We start from the raw sequence: 16319 nt of genomic DNA on the forward strand, positions 1-16319 counted from the left end.
CAAAATGACTAACCCAAAGCTGCGGCGCAAGTGCACGTCTAATGTGAACATTGAGCCAAGTTCAACTAGAACTAAAACAGTGAGTCAACATATAAATGCACATATCCAGCTAATATTCATCTTACACCATACACAGATAGTCCTCTAATGTACATTGTGTGTCGTACAGGCGTGCAGCTGAATAATCAGTTGCTGCAGCTACTTGGCCTGAGGTTGCTGATGAGAAGTACAGAATCGACTTTCACTTCTCTCACACGCATCGTCCGCCTGGACAATATGTTCTGCACATCCCTTATTGCTGATTCGGGTGGGTCTGGAATGTATCATTATTTGTATTTGATTGGCTCCTCCATTCATCCATCCATTCATTCATGCAAGCAAACAATGTTTTTCATTCACCTTGCTCTTTGCTTCCCTCTGTCAGTTTCTGAAATTGTCCATGAACGTGTGGGGAGACGAATTTTTAATCCACTTTGATTGTTTTTTTTGTTTGTTTTTTTTGTTTTGGTGTGAGTAAATATTGTGATCATTGAGTCGGAAGTTAAAAGTCATTTATTTTTAAGTATTTTTTTTTGTCATTTGTAAGTGATTGTCAATAAAGTTGACGGAAAAAATAAGACCGTACCAATCATGACAGTGGAAAGGGACACTTACGTGATGAATTTTCTTTGTTCCTCCTATCTATTAATATGTAAAATTGTTTTAAATACGTCGTTAGAGGATTTACATACTATAATGTTCTCATTATTGATCATTATTTATTCTTATTGGTACTGTGTAACGCGAGGTTCAGTTTGTAAACACTCCCTTTTATCTACGCCTAATGGTTTCGTCTGACGGTGACGACAACGACAAGATGGAGGCCCTTCAAATCAACGTGATCGAACATATTTGGCTAATTTTGTCATTTTAACTCTTCATGACTTTGAATTTAAGGGAGCAAATTACAGCAGCGTCTGGTTTGACCATCTCAGCGTAAGCCCGCCACGAGAAAAACAAGGAAAAAATGGTAAGATCACTAAGATGACACATTTTGAACGAGTCTTTGCTAGCCAGCTAACAAGCTAACCTTAGTGCAATATATATATACTGTATGTATATATTTGTGCATATATATGTGTATATACATATATATATATATATATATACATACATATTCATATATATATATATACACATATATATATACTCATATATATATATAATATACATACTCATGTGTATATGTATATATATATCTATACATATGTGTATAGATATATCTATACATATGTGTATCTATATCTATATATATGTGTATATATAAGTATATGTGTATATATATATGCGTATATATGTATATATATATATATATATATATATATATATATTTATATGTATATATATTTATATGTGTGTGTATATACATATATATGTGTGTGTATATATATGTGTGTATATAAATGTGTATATATGTATATGTGTGTATGTATATATGTATATGTGTGTATGTATATATATATATATATATATATATATATATATATATATATATATATATATATATATATATATATATATATATACATACATACATACATACATACACACACACCCGCACACACACACACACACACACACACACACACACACACACTGAAAATCACGTGAGTCGCTCCGATTTCCGATCACATGATCAGATCGGGACGTCCCTAATATTTCTGCCATATTTGGAGAAAATGTGTCTTTATTTAGGGAAACAAAGTATAGGTCTATCTCTAATAAGTCTCAATTGATACTTCTGCTTTCAAGCAAAGTTAAACCAGTCCGATAAGTAGTTTGATGAGCGGTACGCTCTTCTCGCGTGCGTTTTGTGGCAGCCTCACCGGAAGAAGAAGTCCTTCATTGAGAAGAAGAAGGCGGTGACCTTCCACCTTGTACATAGGAGCCAGAGGGACCCTCTAGCGGCAGATGAGAAAGCACCCCAGCACGTCCTGTTGCCCGCCGCCAAGGTACCAGTTGCTCGGCTTTACAGTCAAACCTCCATACAGTGAACCCCCAGTTATGACGGTGGGATTCACTTACTGTAGAAGACTTTGTGGATGGTGAATCACACAGAGGCGGCTGTGGACTGCGTTTTGTCTCTCGTGGCAGGCGGACGCAGAGAAGCGGCGGGAAGAGCAAAGGAATTTCGGCGTCTTCTTTGACGACGACTACAATTACCTGCAGCACCTGAAGGAAGCTTCCGGACAGACGGAGCTGCTGGCCGCCCGACCCTCGCCCCGTTTTCACCTTTGCACTGATGATGATGGTGATGATGGTGAGGATGTCGCTGACAAGAAGGACAAGGTGGTACCCGTAAGTTCATCACTTAGCACCGCCATGCTATCATGTCATATTTCCAGTGTTGATGTCAATGATATTTTAGATGAGAGGTTGGTTGAAGTCTGCGTTCTTAAGTCTGGCCCACTGAGCATAATAATATAATATTTAGCTGTTTTTTGTTGTTGTTTTTTTTAAATCATTTTTTCATTCATTCATTAAAATGAAGTCATTAATTTTCAAATATTTGTATTCTTTTGTCACGTGAAATGATATGTTAATTGACTTTTTTATAGTAAAAAAAGTAAATGCCTTTTTTTTAGTTAATTGTAATTAAATGTAATTAAACAGAATAACATTGGTTTTTTTTATGTTTTGGTATTATATGTAAAATATATATGTCTTTTTTCATCCACACTTTTCATCTCATCTTTGAATGACCTGGCCCACCTGTCCATTTGAAAATCAAATGTGGCCGTTGAACACAACAAATTTAAATCCACTTGGTTGTTGGAAGGGAAAAGAAAGGAGAACTTTTAAAACACCTTAAGCAGACGAAGAAATCCGATAATTTGATGCAAAAGTACACTTTTCTAAATATTTATAATATTGTATGTAATATTACTAATATTGTGTATAATATATATACAAGATGACCATAACGTTGTGAAACGTTGGCAAAAAAAAGTACAATTTCAAGTCATGGCATTGTCAACATTTTATTCAATTGAAATGTACAATGTATATAACATGTTGAATATGATTTTTATCATGACATTTTTTTGCATGATGGTAAGTGGGTAGTTGGCTGTCACTTATGTAGCGCTTTTCTACCTTGGGTACTCAAAACGCTTGACACTGTACCTCATCTACCTACTGATGACGCAGCATCAGGAGCAACTGAGGTTTCAGTATCTTGAAAGAATTCAAATTAAATGACTATTTGTTGTCTTGCAGGCTGTGAGCATCAAACTGCCGTCGTCGGTGTTCGCCTCCGACTTCGAGGAGGACGTGGGACTCCTCAACAAAGCCGCTCCCGTCTCAGGTGAGCGAGTTCCGCACCCCTGGAACAAGTGATGCTCTCCCCTGTGGCCACTCGGCGGCGCTGTTGCTGCAGTGTCTTTTTCTTCGCTGTCAGATGTCCTCATTTGTGCTGTTTAATCAAGACAAGTAGTCTGGCAAACTTACAACCACGTGATTTCAGTTTTTTTTAAAAATGATCATCAAAAAGACCTTACGAACACGCCTTCAAGTGAGCTTTATTTAATATAAAAAATGTAATCCATACTGACAAGTCTGGAATAGAACCACAGAGTTCTTTATTTAAAAAAAGTTAAACAAAAATAATTTTCTGCATGTCACATCAGAGCCATGTACAGTGGTACCTCTACTTACGAAATTAATTGGTTCTGGAAGAAATTTCTTAAGTAGAACATTTGTAAGTAGAGACATGTTTTCCAGGTAAATGCCCTAATCCGTTCCAAGCCCCCCAATAATCAGACATAAATGTTTTATAAAGCATAAAAATGCATCAAAACATGTAACAAATACAAACATGTTACAATTAGATTATTGCACAATAAATTTGAGTTGTGCATAATGTAAAAAAAAACAAAGAATAGAGTAAGGAATAAAAATGATGGTCGTTTGCCTTTGAATTGCTGTCCTCATCGCTTTTTGCCCTCTTTGGTTCATGTTCTCTCTCAGAAGTGGTTTTTGCCTGGCGTTTTGTAAACAACTGATTTAATAACGTGGTGACTGTCGATACATTACGGTCATATTCTTTGGCGAGCTCAACCAAACGCATCCCTTTTTCATACTTTTCTATTATCTCTTGCTTTGTTTGTATGGACAAAAAAAACAAAACGATTTTCTTCTTTTTTTCTTTTCCTCAATGGGTGAATGAGGGCGCTGCATAGACATATTTATCACATATATATCTATCTACCTGTCTATCTGCACACATAGACACATACGGTAGAGGTCCCTCTTAGCCAATGGGATGCCAGGAAGATGCTCAGTAACAGCCAATGGCAGAGCAGCTATGAGTATGTTGCGTTCAGGAAAAAATGGAGCTGCGAGAAGCGGCCCATACTGTATTTTTACCTTTTGTATCCTGAAATTTCTTTCGTAACAAGAGGCAATATTTTCCTATTGAGGCGTTTCATAACTTGAAAATTTCGTATGAAGAGACGTTCGTAAGTCGAGGTACCACTGTCTACTGTTTATGTTTATTACTGCTGTTTATTACATTAATTATTAATGTAATAATAATGGAAATGTATTAATGATTAATAAATCAAATTTCAAAATAGCCCTTAAAACACACCTCAAAGTGCACTCTTTGTAACCTCTATATTGATGGGATGGAGTTTTCTAGGGCTGCAACAAACAAATGTTTTTATAATTGATTTATCTGTTGATATTTTTGTTGATTTATTGATGAATCACAAAAAAAAAAAGATTTGATTCCCATCCCTTTATTCAAATCAGGACATTGCAGAAAATGGACACTGGTTATATGGATTCTGGTTATTACTGGTTTGGTCCGTAACATGTCCAAAAAAAAAGGGCAAAATGTTTTGTTTTATTTTGTTTAGGGTTTTTTTTGTATCTTTCATTGTTACAAAAGAAAGCCCAGTCTTTGCTCATTTTAAAAAGGGCATATTATACATGAAATTTACGGTAAAATGATCCTTTACGCTCAGTGTTGATCACTTCAAAAGCACAGAAAAAATGAATTAAAAAGTAAAAGTAATCTTTGTGCTATTCATTTTGTTACAAAGTAATCAAAAGTAACATAAGAAAATCTATTCACCTCTGATGAAACCACTTTTAAGTAAAAATAAATAATTGTGACTCAACATTAATTTAATCAGAATCACAAATCAGTAATGTTTTCTTGTTTTGGTTCCTTTTTAAATTAAAAGTAGTCTTTGTCATGGGACTCTGAATGAGCAAAAATATGGCGAACTTCAAGTCATCCATGCGCTTGTTGTCAGGGCCGCGCCTGGACATGGACCCTGACATCGTGGCCGCCCTGGACGAGGACTTTGACTTTGATGACCCCGACAACGCGCTGGAGGACGACTTCATCGCCAAAGCCAACACTGCCCAGCTCCGGTGAGGCTTGACCACTGCCGTTTTGTCTTTTGGAAAGGTTTGAATCCAACCTCTGGCAATGGGCAACAAATCCATTTTTTCAATTCATTCGAGCGGTTGTCAGTTTTCTTTGTTTTGTTTTTTGTTAGTGGCTTCCATATTTGTAATCGCGTCCCAGCTGACGTCAGGCTGTCAGACTGGCATGAACTTCAGGTTTTCGAGGGTGATTCCAAAGACGACCTTAGGTTGAGATGTTTAGTCAGGCGCTTTAGGCCTTAATGGGTCAATGGCATTTCATCAAAGTTATGTTTTTTAATTTGTATTTGATTTTGACGCTAACATTTTCACGCTTACAGAAAATGAATTCCGGCTCCAAATATCGGTTATCATCCTCCTTCACTACTAATAATCAGCATCGGCCCTAAAAAAGACGTATCTTGAATGTATTAGTATAATGTAGGCCAGATGCAAAAAAAAAAAATTTTTTTTTTTTTTTTTTTTTACTTGTGAATGCTTAACCTTTTAGCATTTAGCCTGCAAGTACGTTTGAATGTACCATATAAATGTAGCTGCCGACTACAACCACTCCAAAACGACTGCCAAATAGAGGATTAGAAATTGACTCAATACACAGCCAATGTCTTTTTCTTTTTCTGGAAGCCAAGGGGGAAAAATTGATTCAAATGGAAAATCACATATTGCCTTTGGCGGAAAATGGATTCAAATCAGAAATCCTGTTTTATTTAGTGGCAAACAAATTCAGAGATTTCATTTTGCAGTCATGTTGGGTCTGACGTGCTACCTGTTCGACAGAGACGGCGAGGACATCGACGATGACTCATGGGAGGACACGGACGATGACGAGAACGGCGACTTTGACTCCGAGGGTGCCTTTTCGGACCAGGAGAGCGGCGTTCGGGAGTTCCTGTTCGACGACGAGGAGACCAGGACCCGCTTCACCGAGTACTCCATGACGTCTTCGGTGATGCGAAGGAACGAGCAACTCACATTGCTGGACGACCGCTTCGAGAAGGTGCGCACGCTACTTCTACCGTCTTAGCTCTGGAGCTGGTGTAGTTCTGTATTTTTAAAAAGCTCATTTTTGCATTTTCAAGAACAGTAGACAAAAATAAGTAAGGAACCCCAACCAACAAACAAACGGAAGAGCCGGATTTCACAGGGAGAACGCAGAAACACAAACGCAATGAGCACATTCATGCAGGAGCTGCTGTTGGCCACAACTGAGGCCAGACACTCACACACCGCTCCACCAGGCCCCGCCTCTCAAAGGCGCATACAGAATCTATAGAGCCCACAGTCGCAATACATATAGTATGAGATTCATTTTTTTGTGCTCAAATACATTTTAAGTTTCCATGGTCTATACATCACAGAATCATGATTGGGCCCATAAGTAGGAATGCAGGTAACGATTATGTCAATAGTCAATTATTCTGATGATTATTTTTCGATGAATCGGATTTAAAAACGATAATTATCATCCCTTTGTTCAAAAACAGGACATTATTTTGAATTCATAGTTACAGCTGATTCGGTCTGTAACATGTCAGAAAATTGGCCAAAATGGTGATCATTGGTTTTCAAAATAAAATCAGATGTTTGGAAATGAAAGACAAAGAAGCAAGTTGTTTACAAATGTCTTTGTTAGAAAATAAAAGAAAACACAAAGAGTCAATCTACTTTCGCGAAGGACTACAGAAATCTGAGAAAGCTTCAGACTGTTGAAAGTCTGGAATTCCGAAGATTTGGACAATTTAAAGTAAATCAATATCTCTAATCATGCTACTGTATTTTGAAATGCTGTAGAGTCAAATTTGAATTCCATGAAAAATCAAATGAATGTTTTTGCCTGGTCACTCAGGGTTGTTGTTTTTAAATGCCATATAGATTAGAATTCCTGCAGAATGAAATTATGATATTTGGCAGAGTAAAATTTCGATAACGATTAATCATCCAATTAAATAAAAAAAATGATATGATTAATGAAATAATGCTTAACGCTTACAACAATAATTTATATGTTACAGGTAGAAACTTTGACTGTTTTAAAATATTTTTGTCCTATAGTATTTATTAACTCATTCACTGCCAGACATTTTCTGACCCTCTTTTACCCTAGCGTTTGAAAAAACTTCAAAAAAAAATTCCTGGGATTGAATGCCTGGACTGTGAAAAGACAAGTCAATTCGTCAATGGCAGTGAATGAGTTAAACTTAACAATAGAGACAAAAAATTAGCAGAAATCGGCCATCCTTTTTTGCTGTTTTATTTGCGGGGTGGGGGGGGTCAATGTCATTATCTTGGTCTTACAATGCGTTAATATCTGTAAAAACACGAAGGCAAAAACTATTGAACGACTGTTTTGCATTGAGTGCCGTGTGTGCTTTAGTTTTACGAGCAGTTTGACGACGACGAGATTGGCGCCCTGGACAACGCCGAGCTGGAAGGCTACATCGCGCCCGACAGTGCTCGTCTTGAGGAGGTCATTAAGGACTACTTCGCCCAGAAAGCCAAAGAGTGAGTGGTCCGCTTCTCTCCTCGTCATTGTCGCCGTCGCCATTATCAAATGCCAACGCCATTTGTGCTCCAGGGCTCTGAGGCCCGACGACCTGGGCCCAAAGCAACTTCCTGTCCTACAAGACGAGGAGGAAGAGGAGGGTGGGGAGGAAGACGAGATGGAGACGGTGGTCATCAAGGCCCAAGAGGAGAAGTGGGACTGTGAGAGCATCATCAGTGAGTACAGCATTGCACCTTTCGCCCCCCCCCCAAAAACTCAATAAATGCTCTTTAGTCAACTATAAAATACAAATCCAGGCAACACTATTGTACAACCATAGTGTACTTTGTTTTTAAAAAAAGTTAACAAATTAATATGATTATTATTCAGAAGTAAATAGTAATTAACAGTGGTCACATCAAACCAAGAAATGTTCTTTATTTGGGGGGAGAAGATAGTTGAATCATAGGGCAAGACCGAAAGGCCGTTCCAGTATTTGGCATAATAAAATTCCAATGTCAGATTAATTGCAAAAAAATGATTATTAATAATGGCTCAGCTGTTGCAGCGCCACCAGCACCAGCCTGCCAATGAGCATTTTGTCTGCAAATGTGTCATTTATCCAAGTGTTGTCCTGCAGGTACTTACTCCAACATCTACAACAGACCCAAAGTCATCCCGCACCCTGCAAAGGTACCGAGCACCATCACCCCTTCCAATAACAGACACCATCACAATCGTAACACTAAGTGTTCAACTACCACGTGTACCCCCAATGGTGTGGAAATGAAGAAGTGGGGGAAAGGCTTTATTTTAGGAGATTAAAGTTGGATTTTCTCAAGGAAAAAAAGTGGAAATATTTTGAAAACAAAAAAGGTATTTGGTTGACAAAAGTAGTCATCATCTTTACAAGAACAAATCATTTAATGCTTTTAAAAAAAAAAAAAAAAAATTAAAGCAAGTTCAAGACATGCAGCAAAGATGTGTAAAAATGTTGAAGTAACAAGTCATTTTACTCAACAAAGTCTTGAGTAAAGATGAAGTATTATTTAAAAAAAAACCCATCTATACAAGAATAAAACATTTTGACAGGATAAAAAGTCTTAATTTCAACTCAATAAATTCATATCCCTCCCCCGTTCCAAAAATGATAAAAGATGCATTTTGCCAGGGTAAAAATCATATCAGAACATAGGCTTGTTTTTCTAAGAAGAAAATGTAATCTTTACAAAATCAAAGATGTATTTTGTATGTAAAAAACAGTTGTAATCTCACAAGATTGAAATTGTAGTTTGACAAAAAAACAAAAAGTTTAATTGTAACCTTTACAACAACAGAGTCATATTTTGGTGGTATAACATGTCTGAGTCTTATGAGATTCATTATTTTTCAAGAAAAAAAATAAGTTACAAGATCATAGATGTATTTTGTCAGGATTATAAAGTTAAAGTTAGTTATAAAGTTGTATTCTTCGTAGAATATATTGTAATTAGAGTGGGAGGAGTCACAAATTGAGTAAGTAATAATTCTCATAACGTGACTCCTTTTAGTTTGAAAAAGAAGGCTTGATTCTTAAAGAAACTTATGGCACATCTTGAACAAAACAAAATGATCCGTCACAATTTGTCTGGCAAATTGTCTATTCATGGATTATTTTGTTAAATGTGCACTATTTTTGAAAAGAGTGTTACATAATTATTTATTGTAAATTATTTTGTGGACGTCCAAGATGGAGCTCGCCGACCCTCAGTTGTCCGGGCACCGCACTTTTGAGAAGCACGGATGTAAACGTTTGACTGGCGTTTTGCCATCCAGGTGAAGCCGATCCGCGTGTCCGCCAGGACGGGCGTCCCTCTGGAAGTCCTCCCCGCCAAAGGTCCCACCAGCAGGCAGGCCGAGCGAATGAACAGGATCAACGACGCCGACCTGCCGCGCGCCGCCACGCTGCCGCGACACAAAGACGAGAGCAAGGACCAGAGGAAGGCCCGCAAGAACGCTGTCAAGGAGGAGCGCAAGGTCAGCGCTCACCTTGCCGTCAAACACAACAACAAAAAAAACGGCCGTTGAAACAAAATCGGGTGGATTTGTCTATTGTGACAGGGCGCACCAAAAGGTCTCAAGGACCAATACTCAAGATTAAACAGGAAGTTGGCGATTTTGGTTTGAAAATACATTTTGAGGCCCATTAAGGTTACTCATTTAAATAAAATAATAATAATAATAAGTAGACATGTCTATCTCAACAGGATGCACCAAAAAGTCCCAACGCCCCTTGACCACAATTGAACACAAAGTCACTTGTTTTGCTCACTTTCACCATATACAGAAATGAACAAATGATTTGCCCCCGAAATCAGTTTTAACGATTTATTGCAAAATTGGGTGGACATGTCAATCACAACAGGATACACCAAAAAGTCTCAAGGACCAAAATTAAACAGTAAGTTGGCCATTTTGGTTTGGAAATAAATTTTAAAGCCAATCTGGCAAATTACGCAAATCGGCCCCTGGAATCAGTTCGACCAGTCAACAAGAAATTAAAAGCACCTGTCTATCAAATGAGAATGCACCATAAAGTCTCAAGGACCCAGACCCAGAATTGAAGAGGGAATCAGCCATTTTGGTTGCAAGCACCGATGTTAGGGTCAATTCGACCAGTCACGCAAATGAAGAAAAATGAGCCACAGACACCAGTTTCACCCATTGACATGAACTTGCAGGGACATGTCCGTCATAACAGGACACATCAACAAGTCTCAAAGACCCAGACCCAAAATTCAACATTTACCTGCCGCCTGAGTAGAAAGCACCTGCGGCTAAAGACAAACTTCTGGACTTGGATTTGACACCTCTGTCAGAAAGGAGCTTTTGCTTTTTGGCCGTCGATATCCCCTGGCAAAAAAGCTACTTTTGTATGTCTCTTTTTGCGAGACCCGGTAGATCTAAACAAGGAAAGGAAAATGTGTAGAAACATTCCAAAGTGCCGTGTCCCGTATATTTGTTGCTTTTCTATCAACAGCAACATCTTGTGAGGTGACTGATAAAGCATCCAAATTTAGTGGCTGATCTTGATGTGTGCGTCTGCAGGAGCGGCGCGTGGAGAAGAAGGCCAACAAGATGGCGTTCAAGGAGGAGAAGGCGCGCCAGGAGAAGGAGATCCTCCAAGTCAGGAACAACGTTCAGGGCCTCAAACTCTCGTAGAAGATGCAGGACTATATTGCTGCTTGGTTTGCTTTTTGATGCTTTCCTCAAGACTCTTTGCCAAATATCGGAAGTCTATTGCTTTCTTGCTTGGCGGCCTCTTTCTTGTTCAAATACATTGACGCAGATGCGTATACGTCTTTTTCTTTTTTTGTTTTTAAAGATATGTTTATAGACGATATCGAGGTCTTTCTAACAGAATAGAGGATGGTAATTACCTCTCAATATTTTTTTTTTCTAATTAAAAATAGTGCTTCTCTTGCACTGACACATCATTTTTATATTTTTCAATGTAAATCAAGCCTGTGTGAAAGCCACATCTAAGCTCTCAAATTATTTTGGAATGATGTTTATTTGCTACAGGGGCTGAGATATCAATTATTTTGTTGGTGTTGAATGTCCGGGAAAACTTCAAGTTCGCCCTTAGGTTTTTGAGGGATATTTTGCCAGGCACTTTAGGCCTTAGTGGGTTAAACAAGCACAAAATGATGACAAGGAATATCCATCATTGCAGATCAAAAGCTTTCCATCCAGGAGGAGTTCTCGTCTCGACCGTTTTTACGGCTTAACTCAAGTGATGGACGGACGCATAGTCGCTTTGCTGCCGCTTTACTCCCAAGTGACGTCACACGGACTTGGACTAGCACGCGAGTCTGCTGGATAAGCTCGGTACGTGTGCACGCCTGTGCATGGCGAGGGTGACGTGACATCATTTGGCAGCCTTTATTAATGAGAAGTTAAAGTTTTTGGTCAGCCAATGAAATGGAGGGTTTTCCAGCAAGCCGAACCTTTCTCTGGCCACCGGTCGATCATCACTGGATTTTGACAAGGAGGTCGTAAATTGTTTTCTTCTACTGCAGGGGTTGGCAACCTTTTACACTGAAAGAGCCATTTCGACCCGGTTTCCATGGAAAAGAAACACAGGGCCGCAAACACTTTTTGACATGTAATGAAGATATATATATTAGGGGTGTCAAATGAGTGCATTAATTCCGATCAATTAATCAGTCAATGTTAAAGCCAACATTTTTTTAATCGCAGTAATCTAATTTTTAATCTCTACTGTTTCTGTATGATGATGAGATCCATTTTGATGCATGGGGCTTAATTGTGCCTGAGTTGTTGGGGGTGTAAACAACAACGGTCAATGTCACACCCTAAAGTGGACACTGATTGACTGTCATTGTGTTTGGTATGACCTTATAGGCTCCTATTTTAGGTGGGAGGGCAAGTTCAGGAGCAGAGATAAGACGTGAAAATTTAGGAGCATGTGAGAGATGTTGGTTTGATGAATGGTCAATTTAAAAAAATGCCCTGAGGGCACTATTGATAAAGGCAGAGTCAGAGTTGGCAGAGTTGCTTACCAAAGAAGCAGTTCAAGCCTACCACATAAATGCAAAGCAACCAGCCGCGACTAAAGCCACAGCTAATGATAGCTACGAAGACGTTAATGAGTGAGCCATTGCAAAGCTCTTTGCCAAACTAAACTTGAGAACAGCTGAAGAATGTTCTTGCCAAGTGAATAGTGATGAACTGCAGGCCGATCAACATACAATAGTTGAAAATGAGTGATAAATTGAAGTGTTGCAAACAGCGTCCAATGACCCATCATACAAACCACTGTGCAGGACTGCATTGATGACTAAAACAGCAAGATGTATGACGGTGAAAAGAAATAAAAACATACATTTATCTATAGGTCAAACAAGGAAGAAAATAAACAAAAACAGAAATTAAAAAATATGGCAAGGCAAAGCAGACTATCACGTGGTCAAAAGGGGTAGGAGGAAGTATAAATTTATGTTGTCCTTTTACATAAGACCCTACTTTCCCTATAACATTCAGTACAGTATTACAAACACATAAATAAAAATAATAAAATTATGATTACTCCAATTATGCAATACTTTCTAAATATGTAGACATAAACGTATTGATCTCAGAGCATGTGCATACCAGCCTATGGAGTAATCCATTAAACGGAGGTATTAAACATGAACACGTTACTGCCGTTGATGAGCATCTTACAACTGCAGTCACTGTTTTACGACTCACTGTTTTACGGAATAAACTAACAGCGATTAGGTTACGCTGCCTGATCGTCAAAAAAAATAAATAAGAAAAATGTTAGTAAGCGCCGTTAATGCGCGTTTTACATGTTGGTCTGAAATTGTAATTGCTTTTATTTTCAAATCTATACCACCACCACTTCCTGTCGGCCAGACCGCTCTCGGTCTTTATTTTATACACGAGATGGCGGTAGTTAGCCTTTGCGTTGCTTTGCGAGCTGCCTTCAAGTCCAATGAAGGAAGATGAAGAAGTACTTCCGGGTTTCTTTTTTGTCCTCTGCACAAGTTAGCTTGACGACAATCAATGTGATGACAGCAACGTACTTGTCGTTCATTTATTTATTCGGTTACCGTGGGTCCTGATGCCTGTCTTGGTGAGGAACTTGCTCATTTGCAATATAAGCAAAATGGAATCACAGTCCGAAATGATGTAGTCTAGCATAGTTTGAGTCAGCCTGTAGCTAGTGTGTTTTTGCTTCCATTGCAAGAAATGAATTTACAAGTTTAAACAGCTGGGATAGGCTCCAGCACGCCCACAACCCTCGTAAGGGCAAAGCGGTTTGCACAATGGATGAATGGATGGAGCATTTCAAGGAGAATATTGCTTAGTTGTGAGGTACAATGTTAGAAAGGTAAAAAAATAGTGGCCTTACTACAACAGGCTGACACACCTCCTTGATAATATTACAATGTCATTGCTTTTTCAGATTACAGTGTATTGCACTACCTGGTTATTACTAAACTCAATTTATACGGAGAGATTTATCTCATATTTTGGTATGTTTCCCCAACCAGTTCTGTTCAGCGTTCCCAGGCAGGTTGAGGTCTCACCTCCAGTCCTGCATAAGAAGATCATGCCAGCAGCTCACAATTTCTTTGACTTCTGGGGCGCGGCCTTCTGCATCCAAGCTCCTAACCCTCCACCAAGGCTGTCTTAGTCCCCAAATCGCAGCCTCCGTCAGATGCTCAGATTTGTCAACACAGAAATACGACATGATTTATAAATTCCCGCACATCAAGCTATTCAGAGCCGTGTCCAGGATAAAATTGCTCCAAACTGGGCTCACTGTGATTATCCTCCCACCTGTGTACATTCTGTACCTAATGGGATATGCCCCCCTCTTTGTTGTCAACTACTCGACAGGAACGGCTCTGTTTGCTGGTGTCATGTTGTACACGGCTAGCCACTTCCTCAGGAGGGTTGTAGGAATGATGTACCTGGATTCATCCCACAACACACTCAAAGTGTCCCACCTGACATTCTGGGGTAGACGCCATGATATCTACTTGCCCGTGTCAGACCTTATGACTGTTGGGGACACCGGGGACTCTCCAAATGAGACTATACTGAAACTGAAGCGGTACAGCACTCCTCAGACTTTGTATTTCTCCACACGTTTTGGACAAGTGGTGGACAAACAACGTTTTGAGAAGGTTTTTGGCAGTTTAAGTTGATGTTGGTTATGTGTGATATGATAATGATGATCAGCGATGATGCTAACACTGAATTGTTAACATTTCAAAGAAGCTTTGCTGAAATGGTCCTCTTGACAGATGACATCAAGGTTAGAAGTACAGTAATTCAAATATTAAGGTGAATTTGGCTTGATTCACCACATGACTTTTGATATGATTGGTTCAGCAAAGGTGTTGTAATATTCCTTGCAACAGAATTAGGTAAAGGTAAGCATTCAGGAAATAAGCTTTGTCTGCCACAGACTCAGATGTAAGCATACCTGCACAACTTAAAATACAAGCTAAAAATGGTCAGCTTTGACTAAAGTGGTAATTGAATGATCTTGGTTCAATGTAGAATTTCACTGAATCATACTGAATGGCATTTCTGCAGCAATCATACAAATGGAATATACTGCTGTTATTTTACTGATAAAATGGCTCTGGTTAATAATTTTTGCTTTAACATTAAAAAATATACACATTGCCCAAATACTATTACGTGATTGAGACAAATCAAGAACTTTAAGTCACAAACACCTGTCATCGTGGAATTCTGGTCAAGTAGTCAATTTAAGATGACTCCACGTTTTATTTTATGATAGCCTTGTAAAACGTAACTCGCATTTTCTTTTTAAATGTGAAAGATGCATGTTATGAAATTTTGTGGCAGAATAATACTATCATTTAATAAAACAATGGACAAAACGTGTTTGTGAAAAATTGAATCTCATTAGACTGTGCAGGTGTGTAGTCAGCTTTATCATAAGGTGGATCAGCACTTCTTAAACGGCTCTCTTTGAATGCGTCCTCTGAGACAGTCTTTGACAAACTGGCAGTTCTCTGCTCGGTCGTAGGCAGCCAGCGTCTCAGACAAGTCACTTGGATGAGACGGAAGTGGACACGCGGAAACACGGAAACTCACACGATAAAAATACATATTCCAGGGAAAGAAATAAACAGAAAATTAATTACCACTGATTTATTTCCTTACCTCCGAACTTCATCCTCACCATCATCAATAATCATACCATTTGTTTTTTGTTCTGTGTTTATCTTTTGGGTTGGCACACAATAGATTTACCTTAGTAGGAGATTAGAGTTATTCATATAAATTTCATCTGAAGTTTACAATCCAATACTTCAACATGATGATGGACAGCAGTGCATCTCTAATTAAGAAATGAATTGTAATTTCTAAAGACGCATAGAGATTCTCTTGTACTGTAGAGAGATTCTCAAGACTATAGTATAATTTTATTTATTACAGGTGGATCTGTATACATTAGAATATTGCGGAAAATTTTAATAATTTCAGGTATTCAGTTCAAAAAGTGAAACTAAAATAATTCAATATTTTATGATTATTTTTCTACAGTTTTGCTGATTATATCTTACAGCTACAGAAAATCCCCAATTCACCATCAATAAATTAGAACATTAGGACACAATTTAAAAAAAATACGTTTTTATATATTATATTTTCTCAAATATAAATTAGATAGAAATTAGCTTTCTGAAATATGTAGCTTAATAAACCATTATACTGTAATATGAATTTCAGTCAAAAAACAAAACAAAACTGTAACTGACTGGAATAAATTAACCTTCCTACGATACTCTATTTCACAATACAATACAATATACTCACCATCTTCAAATGGTCCAATTTG

At 38.2% G+C, this 16319-nt stretch overlaps 2 protein-coding genes across 3 annotated transcripts; both read left to right on the forward strand.

The window, feature by feature from the left end:
- Positions 1 to 845: 845 nt before the first annotated feature.
- Positions 846 to 11397, forward strand: ltv1 (LTV1 ribosome biogenesis factor). Of its 2 annotated transcripts, none has more exons than XM_086033526.1 (11): positions 846 to 1009; positions 1860 to 1991; positions 2134 to 2337; positions 3259 to 3346; positions 5304 to 5424; positions 6217 to 6436; positions 7814 to 7941; positions 8015 to 8157; positions 8562 to 8614; positions 9737 to 9937; positions 11009 to 11397. In XM_086033526.1, the coding sequence occupies exons 1-11, from the start codon at positions 1007 to 1009 to the stop codon at positions 11120 to 11122; spliced, it is 1407 nt and encodes a 468-aa protein (XP_085889652.1). In that variant the 5' UTR covers positions 846 to 1006; the 3' UTR covers positions 11123 to 11397. The 2 variants fall into 2 exon arrangements, with proteins under 2 accessions (XP_085889652.1, XP_085889654.1); XM_086033528.1 differs by having other exon boundaries at positions 2134 to 2328.
- A 1990-nt stretch (positions 11398 to 13387) lies between these two features.
- On the forward strand, positions 13388 to 15354 carry tmem186 (transmembrane protein 186). The gene is made up of 2 exons (XM_086033700.1): positions 13388 to 13565; positions 13987 to 15354. The coding sequence occupies exons 1-2, from the start codon at positions 13554 to 13556 to the stop codon at positions 14644 to 14646; spliced, it is 672 nt and encodes a 223-aa protein (XP_085889826.1). The 5' UTR covers positions 13388 to 13553; the 3' UTR covers positions 14647 to 15354.
- The last annotated feature ends 965 nt before the right edge of the window (positions 15355 to 16319 follow it).

Source organism: Filicampus tigris, chromosome 6 (assembly GCF_054856515.1).
Source record: "Filicampus tigris isolate MCC_2025a chromosome 6, RoL_Ftig_1.0, whole genome shotgun sequence".
Lineage (NCBI taxonomy): Eukaryota > Metazoa > Chordata > Actinopteri > Syngnathiformes > Syngnathidae > Filicampus > Filicampus tigris.